The 18,963-nt window shown below is 37.1% G+C and overlaps 1 protein-coding gene across 3 annotated transcripts in view; it reads right to left on the reverse strand.

The window, feature by feature from the left end:
* The window catches only part of PDLIM5 (PDZ and LIM domain 5), a 202,678-nt gene that overhangs the window by 123,770 nt on the left and 59,945 nt on the right, over positions 1-18,963 (reverse strand). For all 3 annotated transcript variants that reach the window (XM_028117814.2, XM_028117813.2, XM_088021106.1), the window contains exon 3: positions 11,305-11,456. In XM_028117814.2, the coding sequence (XP_027973615.1) occupies positions 11,305-11,456 (152 nt within the window). The remainder of the gene's footprint in view (positions 1-11,304; positions 11,457-18,963) is intronic.

An 18,963-nucleotide genomic window follows, 5' to 3' on the forward strand; every position in this document is an offset into this window, starting at 1 on the left:
GAAGGACTATTCTTCTTATGCAGAGAAAGACTGTTAATAAGGGATCATGGCTGGTTAAAAAAAATTACTAGGACTAGTAACATTTAGAAACCTGTGAGTAGGGGTACCTGGGTGGCTCAGTCGGTTAAGTGTCCAACTTTTTTTTTTTTTTTAAGATTTTATTTATCTATTTGACAAAGAGAGAGAGAGTTAACAAGAGCAGGAACACAAGCGGGGGAGTGGGAGAGAGAGAAGCAGGTTTCCTGCTGAGCAGGGAGCCCAATGCGGGCTCCATGTGGGGGCTCCATGCAGGGCTCCATCCCAGGAGCCTGGGATCATGACCCGGGCCGAAGGCAGACGCTTAAGGACTGAGCCACCCAGGCGCCCCCAAGTGTTCAACTCTTGATTTCAGCTCAGGACAAGATCTCAGGGTTGTGTGATGGAGCCCTGTGGCGGGCTCTGCTCTGGGCATGGAGCCTGCTTAAGATTCTCCTACTCTCTCTCAAAAAAAAAAAGAACCTGTGTATAAATCTAGTTTACTGTGAAAATGCAGGCTTTAAAATACATTAAAGAAAAAGTAAGCTGCGAAGTTTGACAGTGTAAATAATCGGCCACATCTGTGTTTTGCACAGCCAATCACTCCAGTTTACTTTTCAACTCATATACAGCCTAAGCTATTTCAATCTTTGAGACCTTAATAGCAACAACAGCCACTGGAAACAGTTGGGAATGACCTGAATTTCAATCCTTTCAAAAGATCTATGGACAAAAATGTTTATTTGGAACCCCAAGGAGACTGCTGCCATTAAATACACAAGAATGACGAGGTTGTCACTCTATCTCACTAATAACTTAAGAATTATTTCTAAATTTATCAGGCAAAAGTAGCAAAAATTACTATAACTTTAAAGGCAGCATTCTCTACAATGAAAGGCAATAAATATTTTTTGAGAATTTTCTAAATCTAAGCCACAGTAGTAGGCACTGGAGTATGTAATAAACAGAATATTATTTCTTGGGGCGTCTGGGTGACTCAGTCGTTAAGCGTCTGCCTTCGGCTCAGGTCATGATCCCAGGGTCCCGGGATCGAGTCCCTGCATCAGGCTCCCTGCTCGGCGGGAAGCCTGCTTCTCCCTCTCCCACTCCCCCTGCTTTTGTTCCCTCTCTCACTGTCTCTCTCTCTCAAATAAATAAAATCTTCAAAAAAAAATTATTTCTGTCCTTCAAGAGTTTGGTCTTCTTGCCACTTAATCAGTGTGCACATTATATCTTACTCAGCTATTGCTTTTCATACAAAGTGTTTCTCATTTTAAAACTCTGAAATTAAGCTTCTTTCTTTCTTAAAATGATAACGAAGCTTAATTTGGTAGAATCCAATGTGGTAGAATCATCATCCTTCTTATCTGGTAATACAGCCGATGTGACCAGGAGAATCTTCTCGGGTTACTGTGCTCCATCAACTGTCCTACTGTGTATGTCTTTCTGTCTCTGTTTCCCTCTCCATCCTCATGCTGTCTCCTCAGACTCACCTTCCCTGGATGTCTCTGCTTAGGACTCTCTATCTCCTTTCAGATAACTTAAAATTTTTTTTGGCCAGTGGGGGTAACTGGCACACAGATTTAAGTTCTCATAGGTGAGCCATGAATTCATCTGTGTACTAAGCACTAAAAGCTTAAAGCCTGCTTAAATCGTGCATGTATTTTGATTTTTAAATAAACGTAGATTCTCGTACATAAATGTAAAAAATCTTCCTCTTCATTTAAAACTGCAATACAATATAAAATCTGCGGGTGCCTGGGTGGCTCAGTTGTTAAGCGTCTGCCTTCGGCTCGGGTCATGGTCCCAGGGTCCTGGGATCGAGCCCCGCATCGGGCTCCCTGCTCTGCAGGAAGCCTGCTTCTCCCTCTCCCACTCCCCCTGCTTGTGTTCCTGCTCTTGCTATGTCTCTCTCTGTCAAATAAATAAATAAAATCTTAAAAAAAAAAAATCTGCAATTACTAAAAATACAATTATCTGAATACAAAATTTGTGAAATCTGCAATTATTAAAAATACAATTATCATCTTAATGTAACAGGGGAAAGGCTGCCCATAAAATATTTGACATTAAAAATAAAAAAAAGGTCCTTATTTAAGGTTAGAAACGAGATCCCCGCACAGTGAGCTCCTTGAGGGCAGGTATGAGGACTTCTTTCTTATCCTCAGTGATCAGCATAGCAAGTGTTCCATTAGTACATGCTAAACAAATGGAACTTAAACATTTCCTTTTAAGATCTAGGCCTTATGACTAGGTGCTCTGCCACCACCACACCCTGGGGCCATGCCAATTTATTCTACTCTCTTCGAAGCCTGTCTGGGGATATACACAAATGTGACTCAACAGGTGGTTAGAGAAGAATGTGGGAGGTTCAGACAAGGAATGAGTCTTTCTGATCTGGGTAATAGGGTGGATGGTGGGCCATTCACCAAGATCAGTGCAGCAAGCAATGCAAATGGGTGAGAGAAGGTGTAAGCTCAGTTCTGACTGTGTTAAAAAGATGGAAGAGTCTGTGAGACACCCAAGTGTGCAGCACTTTCAGTGAGTGACATGACAAGAGCAGAAGCTAGGCTCCAGTAAGTACACTAGCAGGGGGAAGGAAAAGAGAACAAAGCATGGGTCCAGAAGGCTAACAATCTGGACCATGGGTCGCTCTTCCCTCTTTCCTCATATTACCCCACTACTGTGACTTTTAGAATTACTCTTCAAGTTCTAATTTCTCTCATTTAACCTGTTTTACATTTCAAGCCCTCATGTAGCCAAGTTACTGCAATACTTGCCTAACCAGTCTCCCTGCCTCTGTGTGTCTCTCCACCTTCTTCCAAGCAGTCTCACTAAATATTATTCTGAAAATGTCACTTTTCGGGTCAAAACTTTTAATAATACCTCAGTGTCTAGGCCCTGCAAAGCACTATTCTCATCCACCTTTCCTTTTATTCTTATCTCTATTTGCAACTGGTCAACATGCTCACCTAAAAGCCTAGCCCAAGTTTCAGCTTTCAGTGGGATCCCTGTAGCCCTGTGGCACTTCCTGTCTCTTCTTAGCCCAACGAATAGATACAAATTCCTTAACAGTAGAAATCATAAATCACTCTCTTTATTATCTGTCTACCCCTTATGGCTGCTAGTCATAATGCAAACCTGAGGAAAAGTCCAATTTTTAAAAATGTGGAACACTGATTTTTCAACTGAACTTGAGTAACGTTCTAAAAGGTTATAAAAAATGATTTCTGAAAGTATCATAAAAACACAGCCCAAAAGTTAGTAATTTAACTTGATTTTAATATGTTACTCAGGAAATTACAGGCAGTACATATGAATTTGGCTGCGCGAGATTTAAAAAAGTCATTTTTTTTGTTTGTCTTTCTGACTTAAGCCACAGTGAAAAAGAATTGTATCTACACTGTTCCTCTAAGGAGAACAAGAGACATTAGCAGAATAAACAAGGCTAGGTGTGTACTGGTTTCTCTTCACTGCCGTAAATTACTGGTTAAGGCAATAATTTTGAACCAAAGCAGTCGTCAGCTGGCGGTAAGCATGTTTGTATCTACTCCACTGTTTTCAAAAGCTTTAATTACAACTGTATAATCAAAAATCACTCACTTGACTAAAAAATGCTTTCTTCTAACTTTTAAGATGATCTTTCTGACTTTCTCACATACCTACCTACCAGACTGCCCTCTCATTCTCTCGCTGTTTCCTTCCAGTCACACCCATTTGGTTGCTAAGAAACAAAATAAATATGATCTCCAAGAAGTATCTGTAAAACAGATACTATATTAATACTTACCATGAGGAAAGAAGGAAGAAGAGAGAAACTTACCTCTACTGTGCCCTTGGCTCTTTACATATGCTAATTTGCTTAACCTTTATAAGAGTCCTAGACAGCAGTTATTACTATGCCCAATAACAAATGGCTGACTGAAATTCAGTCACATAACTTGCCTAAGGTTACACACCCAGAAAGTGGTAGAACCAAGGTTTGCCCCAAGTTTGCCTAATGTCAAAGCCAGTGTTATTACCATTCCCCTATCTGTTTCATGGCGTTTAAAAAAAAAATTCTGCACCTACAAACAATTCTACATATTAAAATTTTTCAATAAAGCTTTATAATTAAACAGGTCTTTAAATGTATTATTTCCTAGGATTGGTTTCCCAAAGGATTACAGATTAAAATAATTTTTCCTTCACAGGAATAAAAAACACTTTTATTGTTAAGAAATAACCACAACTTTCAAGATACAAAGTTCAAAGGGAAGAATTTCAAAATGCAAAATACACTCTGATTAACTTATATTTACCAAATCTGTTGTCAAATTGCTATAGACTGTCAAAAAAAAAGAACTAACTTAAGCCTTCAAGTTCAGTTTCAACAATCTTTACCCCTACTGAACTGAAGAAAAAGGGATGTAAGATAAATACTTCCCTTCTATGCCTGCTGACTGATTTGCTGACTGACAGTTATGGTTTCTTTTCCAATGGGTATCATAAAGAGCCCTAAAAATTCCTAAAAATATATTTTTTTAATTGCTGAATCTTTAGTTACTCATGGAGTACACAGGTAGAAGCCTGCTCAAGAACTAAGTCTTCAAACTTTAATACAGAAATAAATTAGCAAATACAGTCAACAGGGTTACAAATTTAGAAGGGAAAACTGAAATATCACATTCTCATTTAGGACCCACAACCATAGACACAAGCCAGTATTCAAATAAATGCTCTCATCCAGAGGTCCACCAATCTATTTAGCCTTCTTTTTTTTTCTTCCTTTTCATTCTAATATATAGGGTCTATGAAACACATAGAAAATAATTTAGGTATAATATTACTTACAGAATACTGACAGGTGAGAGTGCAAATGAAAGGGACATTTTGGACAGAGAGATGAGATTGCTTACAAGCAAAAGAGTCAAAAAGTTACCCCTCCTGTGTTACCATCCTGTCTTACCAAAAATTTTTATTAGGATACTAGAGTCATTAAGTCCACTGCTACAACAAAGAATGTGGGAGGGCACAGGCTTTGAACTGACCTGGATTTGTTAGGCAAATCACATAAACTCTTGAAGCCATACTGTACTCATCTGAAAAATGGACGTAGTAGTGATGATCTGTGGAGGATGATTTGAGTCCAAATTATATTTGTGAAAAGGATTGCAAAAAAGAGATGTCCATGCATGCTTGTCTTCCCCTTTCCTAAGCAGCACTGCTAATTTTAATGGTGCGGACAGGGATGATGTGATCAGACTCAGTCCTTCTGAAAAAGAGTCATCCTCGCACTTAAGAATTAAAAAACAAAACTAAAACCAACATAAACAAGCAAACAAAAAACAGTAAAAGCTAAATTGCAGAACAGAAATTAGAAAAGCATATGAATAGCAATGTGCAACTCCAATTAAAAGATAATCCAACTAAATGTCTTCTAACTCACAAAAATTCAAATATCCCAGAGAACAGAAAATTTTGATTTAAAAAAAAAAATACTTTCTAAAATCCTGCCTCTATGCTCTTAGTGAAAGAGCAGAGTGGAATCCATAAAGCTAACAGTAATAAAATGTTAAGCAATCTGTTAAAATGAAACAAAAGATGGCTAATAGCTTTGGTCTGGTAAAACAGCTACTTTTTTCTTGTAATTCAATGAACCTATTAAATTATTCCAATCTGTCATTCATTAGTATTAGTTACTGGACATCTGACAATTTCTCTGTTGTTGTTGTTTGAAGGATGAGGAAGAAGGGGGAGGTAGAAAGAGAGTACATCAATATTTTTCAAAACTCAATCCTTCTAGATCTTTCACTTCCAATCATAATACGTTATATACTAAATGAAGCCTAAGGAACAAAAAAACAAATCACAGACCTGTCACTACCAGTAATGTAAAAAAACAAAGAAGATTAGAAAAGCTATACGTATATAATTTTTTTCTGTGATTCTGAGAGGATTAATTTAAAAATATAAAATAAGGAAAATGTATAAAATATTTTTTATGATTAAATGCCATTTGAATATCCATCTGACCTACCTTTCACCTTAAAGTCAGCAGAATAGTACAAGTCACTTTGCTAACCTGGCACAGTTTAAGATAATTCCAATGAAGAAAGTCCAATTTCCTGATTCTCTCAGCCAAAATAAGCAAACCTAAGTTTGATCTAATAGCAAGCTCTAGGGAACTTATCCATTTACAGCTGAAAAATCAGAACAAGAACCAGAATTTAAGGGAACTTAGAAATCACCCATGACCTCATTTTATAGTCAAGAAAATTAACTACCAGAAGTTTAGTGACTTGCCTCAATTCATACAGTAAGTTAGTAGCAAGTTTATCTGTGTTATGCAGAATACTACTGAAATAAAATGAAAGTTAAAAATCTTATTCATAGAATCCAATTCTAACGTAGTTAGTTAATAGTTACTCAACATCAAAGCTTTAGAAAGTAATTTTCTTCTTTTGTTAACTGAAATATAACTTTAAAAATGATCCACTTTGACTTGGATAAAAGTATAGGCAAAATGCAATTGATATTTAAAAATAAGGATACTGCTATTTGCCTAATTTCACCAAGAGGAAAAATAATTTCAGATAGAATTTTTCATTGTCCAGTTGTACTCAGAATCAGTTGCAGTTGCAGGAGGAAAAAAGAAAGAAATAAATTTCCAATCCTACTCCAAGGATAAAAGACAGATTAAAATAAAATTTTCCACACCTCCATATTCATTAGATACCCAGAACACAGTGAATCAAGTCTTATCTTTTTAGGATATCACAGAGAGATAATATGTTTGCTTTATTAAATACCCCCGAATTAGACTAGATAGAAAAAAAGTTACAAAACAACCTTAATCATAAGCAAGCATCTTTATCTTACTTTTTCTTATCTAAATCCTGTTCTCAGATATTGAGGTTAGGCCTAAAGAAATCAATTAAGTGTATATACTATATATTTATTTAATGAGTTGATACATCTCAATAATACTTAGTGCAAAAAAAATTCACAAAACAGAATTGCTGGTAACTTTCATTTCAAAAACAAAAATGGCTTTTCTCTTATCTTCTCCCCCTCGGCATTCTTGGGTAGAGGTGAGCAGAACTCGGCAAAAGTGGCAACCACCCAGTGTTTCTGACAGTGTTAGAAGGAAAAGGCAGTGCCACCACGACCAAGACGTGGGAAGTTTGGTCTGCTCCTCCTTCCAGCCCCTCCTTCCAATAATGAAGTCATTTCTCTCCCAGACCTTGCTGTAGATCTGGCCGGGCAGCTACAACTCTTCAAGGCTATCTCACAGTTTTTTTAGGTCCAGGAAAACTTAAATTTGATTACAAACATTACAGTGACCCACAAGGCTCTATAAGTTCTGTCCCATCTCAAGCCACTTCCTGCTACCCCCTGACCTCATCTCTTACCTTCACTCACCCACCTTCTCTCACTCTGCTCCAGGCCTACTGGACTCTCTATCAGGTCACTAAGCCACCTCTTCCCTCTGCCTAGGACACACATGACCCACATATCCAATAACCTTCTCACTGAAGCTTTTCTGACCACTCTATTTTAACTTGCAATTCCCTACCCCTGCACTCCTTATCTCCCTTAGGTGCTCTATTCTTCCCCATACCACTTATCACCATGGGATGTAATACATGCTTTTACTACTTGTTTATTGTCTATCTCTACTCAATAAAAGGCAAGCACTGTGAAGCAGAGATTTTTGTCTGTTTTGCTCACTGCATGTCCCCAGTATCTATAACAGTGCTTGGCACATACTAAAAGCTCAAAAACTACTTGTGAAATAAATAAGTGATTCCAAGTTTGGGAATTAATGCTGGTACCCATCAAATATTAATTAGACATTAAGAACATAAAACTATACAAGATGTTGTTAAACACAGATCATGCAAAAAACATGATCTAAGCAAGCATCTGCTTGCTCAGATGCTCAAGGAGTCTAGCTGGAGAAGCAGAACTAATATACATGGAGTGATTATTATACTATACTATACATGGACAGTATTAGGTATGACTATTACTACTAGGTTTATTTGCATGACTCATGGAATTTGCCTTGTTATTCCTGGTTATACCTAGCACATAATTAAATTCTGAATCAAATGGTATAAACTTGTCATAGGAGTTCAGAGGGGGAGAAAATGAATGAGTTGCAAAAGTAAGAAAAGACAACAGGTAGACAATGAGGTTCAACATAGGCTTTGTGGATGTAGAGGCTTGTGTTGGCAGTGAAGAGGTGAGTAGGCATCTCAGATGAAGTGAATTTCATGAGAGGACAGACAGGCAGGTGAGGAACAGTAGGAAACTTATCTTAAATAAAATGATAGTACTCACTGATGAGTAGTGATGATCTGGGGAGGACAATTTGAGTCTAAATCACAGGGAACCTAATCCTCTGATTAAGCGGACTCAAGTCTGGATGGAATCTCAGCACATGCTGGGTACCCAGCCTGGGTCCCCTGGAACCCTTCTACCAGGTTGCTACAGCCACTCATGAAATGCTAAAGGTTCACACCAGCAACTTTCTGTGTAAGCAACGGAAGCTACCTCCTTCCCTCCACCCTGCATGTACATGCACACACATCCACACACATCCATTTCCAGGAAAACTGGTGGCCATTGACTAACAAATGCAAGAGAGGGGGGACAAAAACCCTGTTCCCTTGCCTCAAGGCAAGACAGCCTCTGTGGTACAATTTTGTACCAAAGTTACCTCCTGGATCAAGCTGAGGCTAGATACCCCTGAAACCACATCCTCTCAGTTTCTTCTTCTTCCCAATCCTGCTTCGCTCACTTCGTTGTACCATTTCAAGGACCTCTCTTAATATATTACTTGTACATGAATTCTATCTCAGGTTCCTGTTCCAGGGAAACTGAACTATGACAAGTCTGTAAAGGGAAATACTACATGTTCACGAAGAAAAGTACATGTTTAAGAAGAAAAGAGTGACATGGCACAAGTACTATTGTGGGTCATTCAGTTTGGAAGGAGACTACAAAACAGTCTGGTTGGTTAATAGATGGAATAAAAAGGGTAAGGTAACAGGAGGCCAATTAAGGATGCTGTTGTCAAATTCAGAAATAAGTGGAAGAAAAAATATTTGCTTCCATATGAGAGAGAACTTAGGAAAAGAAACAACTTAGTTTAGGGAAAGATTGAAACTAACTCTTCAAAGTTTCATTTTTTTCCTTGAAAGGCAAAAAGTATTTCTTCAGTAGTATTGTTATTAGGGCTTGTTTTTTTGTTTTTTTGGGGTTTTTTTGAGAGAGAGAGAGCACTCACATGCGAGAGAGTAGGGTGGGGGGTAGAGGGAGTGGAAAGGAGAGAATCTTAGGCAGGCTCCACACACAGCGCAGAGCACTATGCAAGGCTTGATCTCATGACCCTGAGATCATGACCTGAGCTGACCTGAGCTGAAATCAAGAGTCAGACGCTTAACCGACTAAGCCACCCAGGTGCCCCAGTAGTATTGTCAGTGTTATACCATAAATTCTTTTAAATGCAAATCTCTTTTCCGGTTGACATTACTTAACACAAGTGTTCAAAAACTTGAGAATTACAATGAATAACAACGGGACTCTAAAATTCTCTCTCCTGTTTTGGGCCCTGATTATCTATATTCAGAAATATGAAGACAAGATCAAGCAGTATCTCCAAATGTTTAGAATGACTTGGTTTGTTAAATTTCATATTTAAGTAGCGTAAAAGAATCTTTATTAAGGGTCATTAACAGATTACTTAAATTGGAAATGTATACAAACAAGGTAACATCTGATTTTCATCTATTCTTATGGGACTCAGAAGTATTTTCAAAAGAAAATAAGATACATCTAAGCTTCTAATCTAATATCTAAGCTTCTTGATTTCATGGTACCCTTTCAAAATTCATACTTAGTAAAAACGACTATAAATAAAAATGACTACTTATCATTTAATTAGTAACAATAATTTTGTGTTATAGATCACAGTACACAGAATAGAAAGGACACTACAAAAATAGAACTTTTTAGCAAGGTTATTTTTTTCTCTTTGACTCCTTTATATGCATTAAAACATATACCTAACAGCTATCAAAATTTAAACACAAATAACCATTGACTGAACAGTCCACTGACAGGAATTTCTCCCTCCCACACACAAAAAAAGGTTGGGGGGAGGGACCGGTTACATCAAAGTAAATCTGTAAGTCTAAGTTCATAAAAATTTCTCCTATTCAGTTTTAAGACCAAACTGATACACTTCCAGAGAAGTACATAACTTACCCTGTATATATCCTTTAAATAGTCTCAGGAGAGGCTCCGAGAAAAAAAGGTTCCATAGCCAAATATATTTAGTACCATATATGTTATTCCCCTCTTAAAAATTAACAATATACACAATAATTTACAGAAGCCTCTGAAATGTTTTGGGGGGGAAAAACGATGTTTTCCAAATTTTATAGAACTAGAGAACACTTTTGTAATCATCAAAAACAAGACTTATTTAAAATCTTCCATATCCAGCTGGTAAGTGATAGCTACGTTCCCTATAAACCTTAAAGGTTGAAAGCTATCATTCAGTCACTCTCTCCTCATTCCCTCTCATCTGCCTTCCCCTGGGCCCAAGATACTGCAGTAGTTACAACTTTAGAATTCATAATAATCATAGGGAACTTACTAAAATATATTTCTTGGCCCTTTCAGATATTCTGATTCCTATCAGTATTTTTAACAAGCAATCCACATGATTTCAAGGCAGGTCAAATGTTGAAATGCTCAAAATGCCTGATATATTATAATTAATGAGATGATTAGCTATGCTATAACTGAGGCCAGAGTAACTTTAAAAAACAAAAACAGTAAGTTCAGAAAATCTGCATTTCAAATGTAAAAATATTTTTTCTACCCAGGGATAAAAGGGCAAAAGACATACTAAGAATAGCCAAACCATATCTTAAAAGAATACCTTCTAATATACTGCTCAGAATATTAAAACCAAAAGTTTTACCCTATAAATAAGAATTTTTAGCCTGTACTCTATTGAGAAATTTCAGGAATTCTTAGATTTTTCTAAAACTGTACACACAATTTTTATCAGTACATGAATGACATGCCTCTTTATGGGGAAATAATCCAAAGCCTTCACCAATTTTTCATACTGTTTGATTACTCAATTTAAAAGCCATTATATTTATTAATTTATCTACCTGAAACAATGGTAGTAGAAACTTCCTAGTTACCACCACAAATCAGATACACAAAAACACACTCCTCAGTATTGTTTTCTCTCTCAGAGGCAAATAAAGTGCAAATTACCTTTGCAGAGTCATATTCAAAGAGCCTGTACAGCCCTTAATTTTGTTCTGGGCTTCAAGATGAGTCATTCCATGTGCACTTATTCCGTCAATGCTGAGAACCACATCACCTATTCTTACATTTGCCTGGGATGCTTTGCCACCATCTTTGAGCTGTAATAAATATATTTCATTAGGAATGTCACTCTTTAAAAAACAGAATAATAAACACACATGAAAATTATACTTTTGTTTGTATTAAAAGTATATTAATATACTTTTAGAAAAAGTAATAAAAAGTTATCTTGATTAACAGGTAAAGTTAAAATTCAAATGACTTTCATGTTTACTTTCTTAAATTCCTATTTGCTCTCTAAAAAACTGAAAGAATTTTTTGAAAAAGGTTCCCTGATAATTTCTCCATTTCTTTATTGTGTAACAGCAACGTATGACTGTTATGAATGAGGAAGAGAAGCAGCCAAGGAAACTACATTTTAACATCTGTCATGTGAATAGGGTATTTAAACTCTTCTCGAAATAATGCTTAAAACTCTTTAAAGGGCTGTATTTTTGTTTGAGCACAAAGAGCAACACAGGCAGAGGATCTCCTGAACAATCTTTCCTGTAGAGTCCAATTCCTACCCAGTGTTTGGGGCACTGAATTCTTTTAGATCACAGACCCAAGGATCTTTTACACTAGATGTGCTTCCTGCTCCAGGCATTTAGTAGGAGGGGAAGGAAACCAGTTGTGTCTGAGACTGTCAGACGGTTTTGTGTACCACAGTCTTTAATCCTTAATCTTTCTTCCCTTCTCTAAACAATTTCCTATGTGTTCACATAACTTAGTTTGATATCCTTCAAAGTTCATATGTATCTATTTCACTGCTCCAAAAGAAGCAAACAAATAAAAAATTACAGTAAAATGAAACATGATGCAATTTTAATACATACCTAGAAACATGGAACAAGTACAAATCAAAAGAAACCATTCTAATTCAATGACAAGCTCAGAATTCAGTAACTGTAAGTAGATCACACTGAATATTGAGTTGTTGGAAGACAAGTGAGACTTCACCCAAAAAAGAAAATAACGAATATTCCTCAAATACTTAAAAGTAAAGGATTTTACACAGTTTCTCTTTGGAATGATGAAAAAATTCTGAAAATGGATAGCAGTGATGGTTGTACAACACTGTAACTGTACTTAATGCAACTGAATTGTACACTTAAAAATAGTTAAAATGGTTAACTTTTATGATTACCACAATTTTTTAAAAATAAAAAAACTAAATATTTTGGAGAACATTTTACTAAAATTACTTCTTTTTTTAAAGATTTTGTTTATTTGACAGAGAGAGACACAGCGAGAGAGGGAACACAAGCAGGGGGAGTGGGAGAGGGAGAAAGCAGGCTTTCCTTCCCGCGGAGCAGGGAGCCCGATGCGAGGCTCGATCCCAGGACCCTGGGATCATGACCTGAGCTGAAGGCAGACGCTTAATGACTGAGCCACCCACGCGCCCCTAAAATTACTTCTTGATTAAAAAATATATCCCAGGGTGCCTGGGTGGCTCAGTCAGGCTAAGCATCTGCCTTTAGCTCAGGTCATGATAATCCTGGAGTCCTAGGATTGAGCCCCTTGTCAGGCTCCCTGCTCAGCAGGGAGTCTGCTTCTCCCTCTCCCTCTGCTCTTCCCCCCACTCATGCTTGTTGTCTCTCTCTCAAATAAATAAAATCTTTAAAAAATAAAAATAAATAAATAAATAAAATAAAAAATATATCCCTCCACAAACTAAACAAGAACTGAGTACTGGAATTCACAATTTGAAAGCAAAGCAATAAATAAAATAGATATCGAATATTCAGTCAGGTTAGGTTTTGATTACCATCAGCTATCAAACTCTTTCCTTAAAAATAATGATCAAGGCAGACCAATCTTAGTACATAAGAATAAGTATCTGTATCTAAAATCAAGAAAATAGTGGTGAAGATTAGATCCACTGAGACAGGCTCATGTCTGCGTTCCTCTCCACTCTCTCCTAATGGCAGAAGTGTGCCTGGCACACTACAGATCTTCACTAAATATATATTGAATAAATGGATACCACAGATTTATTATTTAACACTGGCATTTGTTTTAAATTGTGAAATGCGCCTAGCTGGCTCAGTCGGTGGAACATGGGACTCTTGATCTCAGGGTTGTGAGTTTGAGCCCCACGATGTGTATGGAGCCTACTTAATTAAAAAAATAAAACAAAATAAACTGTGAAATTAGGAAAAACTAAAATTTTACATAATTAGAAATTCATTTTAAAATACATCAAGCGACTAAAAAAATTCTTGAAATTAGTAAGAAAAAATACCTATTTGATCAAAGCTATACAAAATCTCACAGACACAAAGTGTAAAAAAAGATTTCAAAACTTTCGAATGAAATATTTCCTATCACATACATAGTATATCACATACATAGTATATCAGGATTTTATTTTCATCTTTACACTAACAGAAACAATCCTCTTAGCTGCCAAGATATTTAAGGGCAAGAAAAATTAGTAGTATGTTGACACTAAAGAAATAAAATTTCCAGAGTAACAAAGCAGATCAAAATATAACTCACAGCACACTTATCAACATAGCTATATTATATATATGTACACATATTCACTATTTATTATATATTATATGATTGACAAAGTAGTTCCAAAATTCAAAAAAATTAAATGGACTAGTTTTCACAATCAAGGGATCAAGAAAAAAACAAGACAGAACTTTATTAAGTATATTTTAAAATACTATAAAGGCAGGTATATTTATTAAAATATGAAAGCTGTGTAGGGTAGGAAAAAAGTCTAAAAACAGCAGTAACTATATTAAAAGATACAGTTTTACAACATTAACAGGTGTAGCTGTCTTTTAATGACCACTATTTCTTTTTATGAATTTAAATATAAAGAAACCACTTAATTTAATAACAGAAATATGAACTGTTCTTCTCAAATGCAGAGAACCAAAGAAAACTGTTCCTAAAAGCCAGCAATGCCACTGCTTTCTATGGGATTTATTTATAGGGTTGTTATAATGATTAGGTGAGACAAGAGCTCAATAGATGTTAGCTATTATTATTATTTCCTTGACTTCAGATAACTAACCTGAGAAATATAGGGGCTGTATTAAATGATCTCAAAGGTCCCTTCCAGTTTTTTTTTTTTTTAAGATTTTTTTTAATTCATTCGAGACACAGAGATAGAGAGAGAGAGCATGAGCAGGGGGAGAAGCAGAGGGAGGGGGAGAAGCAGGCTCCCCGCTGAGCAGGGAGCCCGATATGGGGCTCGATCCCAGGACCCTGGGATCATGACCTGAGCTGAAGACGGATGCTTAACCATCTGAGCCACCCAGGCGCCCCTAAAAGTTTATCTATCTGGGGCACCTGGGTGGCTCAGTCTGTTGAGCGTCTGACTCTTGGTTCTGGCTCAGGTCATGATCTCAGGGTCCTGAGATCAAGCCCTGCATCATGCTCCATGCTCAGCAGGGAGTCTGCTTTAGATTCTCTTCTCCCTCTGTCCCTCCCCCGGCTCTCTCTCTCTCAAATAAATAAATCTCTAAAAAAAAATAAGGGATGCCTGGGTGGCTCAGTCAGTTAAGCGGCTGCCTTCGGCTCAGGTCATGATCCCAGGGTCCTGGGATCAAGCCCCATATCGGGCTCCCTGCTCAGCGGGGAGCCTTCTTCTCCCTCTGCCTGCTCTGCCAGTTGTTCCCCCTGCTTGTATTCTCTCTGACAAATAAACAAAATCTTTAAAAAAAAATAAAAATAAAAAAATAAAAAATAAATAAAAGTTTATCTGTGAGCTGTCTGCACAAAGGTATAGATCTAATCCTAAAAAAAAGAGTTAAATCTGAAAGATTTCATTGACAGAGCAAAGGAAAATCTATTCCCTTCCAAACTGAGCAAATGAATTGAAATTTGAATCCTGATGAGAGAAAGTATCAAATAATTTATCCCAGATTTTATTTTAGCCAATGCTTGACCTTTATTTTAGGTAAAGCATTAAAATAGATAGGTAATGGGTGGGTAGGTAAATAGATAGATAGGCAGACAGACAGGCAGGCAAACAGACAGGCAGGCAGGCAGATAGACAGATAATCAGAAATAGAACACAGCTAAATTACCTCATCATTTCTCACATTAAGGTAGCCTTAAAATAGAAATTGAAACCTATGGACATTTCCTCTAAATGTACCCAATAAAAGCAATTTAAATACGCTCATCCAGTAGTAACATAAAGGTAATGAACAATGTAGAAAGAAAATAATCTAATCAAATCCAATGTCATAACTAGGTAAAACTTTTCTTACTCCTTTGTTCTAGATGCCTGCTAGATTCTAAGAGCCCATGGTCTCAAGATGTCCAAATCCAACTTCTCAGAACTATCTATCCTTTTAGGATTGCTTTTACTCTAACTGCCACCCTTATTTTTAGATGGTGGAGCACAGAAATCCTATAGCCCCTGTGAATTCCGCCTCTTCCATAGGTACCAACATCTAGGGAAATTACTAAATTGAATCTATCCTTTCATTCCTCTCCCATGCTAATCCATACTCAATATGTCACCCTGACCTTGCCTACTAAGTACCACAAGAGTTTTCTAAAGACCTCCTGCCACCAAACTCTCCATATTCCTCCCTCTTTCCTCCATCTTCACATTTCCATAATGGTGGCCCTATTACCACTTCATACTAGAGAGTTCCAATCATGTCAACTATTTATAAAAAGAGGGTGAAAAAACTTCAAATACCTTCTTGCTTCCTACAATCTAGAATAAAGCTAAAGCCTGAATTGCGAGCTATCTGTAATTTGTCACCAACCTGTTTCCAACTTTAAAACAAGCTCTATAAAGTCAGAGATCATGTTTTAGAATTTGCTCCTCTCTAAGAACTTTGAATATTGTAGATATTAGAAAAATATCTAATTAACCCATCATAAATAAGAAATCGATAAAGTGGCACATCAGTTTAATATGCTAAATTCTAGAGAAATATACTTAATTCATCAAAGAGAGAAAAATCGATCTAATCTGAAAATGAGAATCTTTGATTAATCATTAGGCTGAACTGGTCTAAGTAAGGTCAAAACTCAAACCACGTTTCTAATAGAACAAAGTAAATCCATTTTGGATAGTTAGTGGTATATTTTTCCTAGGACCTTCAAAGAGATGTCACAACTCCTCTCGATATCTTTATCTAACAAGCATTAGGAAGCGCTTAATTGTGGGGCACCTGGGTGGCTTAGTTGGTTAAGCATCCCACTCTTGATTTCAGCTCAGGTCATGATCTCAGGGTCGTGAGATCAAGCCCCACGTCAGGCTCTGCGCTGAGCATGGAGCCTGTTTAAGATTCTCTCTCTCCCCTTCTCCCTCTGCCCCTCTCTGCCCCCAGCTCGTCATGCTCTGTCTCTCTCTCTCATAGACAGATAGAGCGAGATTAATTGTATTTAATCACAACCTTTTCTCAATCAATGATCAGAAATGGAAACAAATGCCCATCTAATCTTTCATACTATTTAAACTGTCAAACAAATTCCTTTTTGTCTATAGTTTTTTGAGGCCAGTAATATTAATTATCTTGGGTTTTGATAATAACATCTTTTCTAAATCTCCAACCATCTTAGTATTCAATACACGGGTTTTCTATTCACACAATTTAAACTAAAGAACATGAAGAGCCTGAACTAATGCTATTATGTGTAAGTGGGAAAGGCCCAATGCATAGAAACAAATTTAAGATTTATTAAAGACGGTATCTCACTATCTACTCCTATGAGCTTCATTTATCCCCACTTCCTCGAGCCATCCAGTCATTAGAAAGATAAATGTTTTTTCCCCCCTTAAATTGGGTAGGATGTAGCACTATTATGAATTGTTAGCAGCTAAGGAAAAACTACAAGGTCACTCATTATTTTCATAGTTCATTTTTTCTTTGTTTTTGCCAATCTAAATAGCTTGCATTCATTTGAAACAGTAAAAACTTTCTGTCATCAGTAAATCTTGTACATATTATATGACAGCCTTAAGTGTAGGTGTATTTCATAAATGCACAATGTGTAGGAAGGAAGCAGTAGTTGGAGGCTCCTGGGTCAAGCTCAGCATAAATCAAACTAATCACAAGCAAATGCTTCTCCTTTGATCTTGAGATGCGTTTTTATTACTGTTGTCCAATTTTCCATAAACTTAATTGTAGCTGTATGTTTCTTTAAAAACACTGCTTTGTGGTCTCAAGTTGCAAGCACACATGGCTACACATGTTGGGACTACATCTGAGCTTCTGTTTACTGATGCAGAAATGAAGGTAAACCAGGACAACTATATGCTCTTCAAGGGAATGATATCTCTACTGAGCCTCCCCATTAGCCTCGATGAGAAAGGCTCTAATATCAATCACCTATACTTGGACTAAAACCTCTAGGGATTCATTGTAACCCTTTTATACTACAGTTATGGATGACAAGAAGTTTTCTCTTGAAAAGCAAGTCCAGTCTTCAGTAAGCAGATGGGTAGATTGTGTGTGTGTGTGTGTGCATGTGTGTGTGTGTGTTATGGGAAAGGATGAAAGGCACCAAGACTTGGGCTTCCCCCATCTGACTTTGACCAGGAAATACCCAAAGGCAAATGTTCTTCAGTCATTTTAGAGTAGCTCTTCTCACGTAACATTTTTCTTTTCTTGTTTTTTTTTAAAGATTTTATTTATTCATTTGAAACACAGATATATATATATATATATATAGAGAGAGAGAGAGAGAGAGAGAGAGAAAGCATAAGCAGGGCGAGAGGCAGAGGGAGAGGGAGAAGCAGGCTCCTCGCTGAGGCAGGAGCCCGATGCGGGGCTCGATCCCAGGACCCTGGGATCATGACCTGAGCCAAAGGCAGACGCTTAACCATCTGAGCCACCCAGGCACCCCTCACGTAACATTTTTCTATCCTGAGAAAGAAATGGCCCAGAAAAGTAATTCAGACTATTTACTGAGCAACAACAGTAAATAAGCAACTTTCAGAAACATTTTATCTTTCTTTGCCATTATCAGATAGTTACAGATGGGAAAAGAGAGCTTCAAAGGGACTGCCTATGTCCATTCAGCAAATAAGAACATAGTACAGAGCATAGGCTTTGAAATCAGGCAAACATGAGTTCATATTCATGCTCTGCCATTTCTTGATTGTGTGACATTAATTTACTAGACCTCTCTAAGCTTCATCTACCTCTCCTTAAAATGAGGACTACAATTCCACCAGTCTCACAGACTGCTTGAGCAAATAAAACACCAGCATAGCATATACCACACAATGCAAAATAAATGTTCACTATTATTATTATTATGCCATGCTACCAATTCACATAGGCTGGATGCCTGTTTCAAGGACCGACAGGGCAGAGAAGACAGCTTTTCAAACTGACCAGTCAGACCTTCTGACTGCCCCTTCCCTCTATAAATAAAGACAAAATATCCCTTCTTCATTCACTTTATTCCTTCGGCTTCTCTAAGCCTTAAGTTTTCCTTTATTCAGCAACAGAGCTCGATATGCTACAGGATCAGAACCAGCTTTCCATGTCCTCTTTCTCTGCTTACCACTATCCAATTCTGAATTTTCCAAACTCCATTCTCATAGGACAGTGACCTCATATCACCCCT

The sequence above is a fragment of the Eumetopias jubatus genome, unplaced genomic scaffold (assembly GCF_037043125.1).
Source record: "Eumetopias jubatus isolate StellerSeaLion01/CBP00866 unplaced genomic scaffold, mEumJub1_p1.0 scaffold_2, whole genome shotgun sequence".
In the NCBI taxonomy this organism is placed as follows: domain Eukaryota; kingdom Metazoa; phylum Chordata; class Mammalia; order Carnivora; family Otariidae; genus Eumetopias; species Eumetopias jubatus.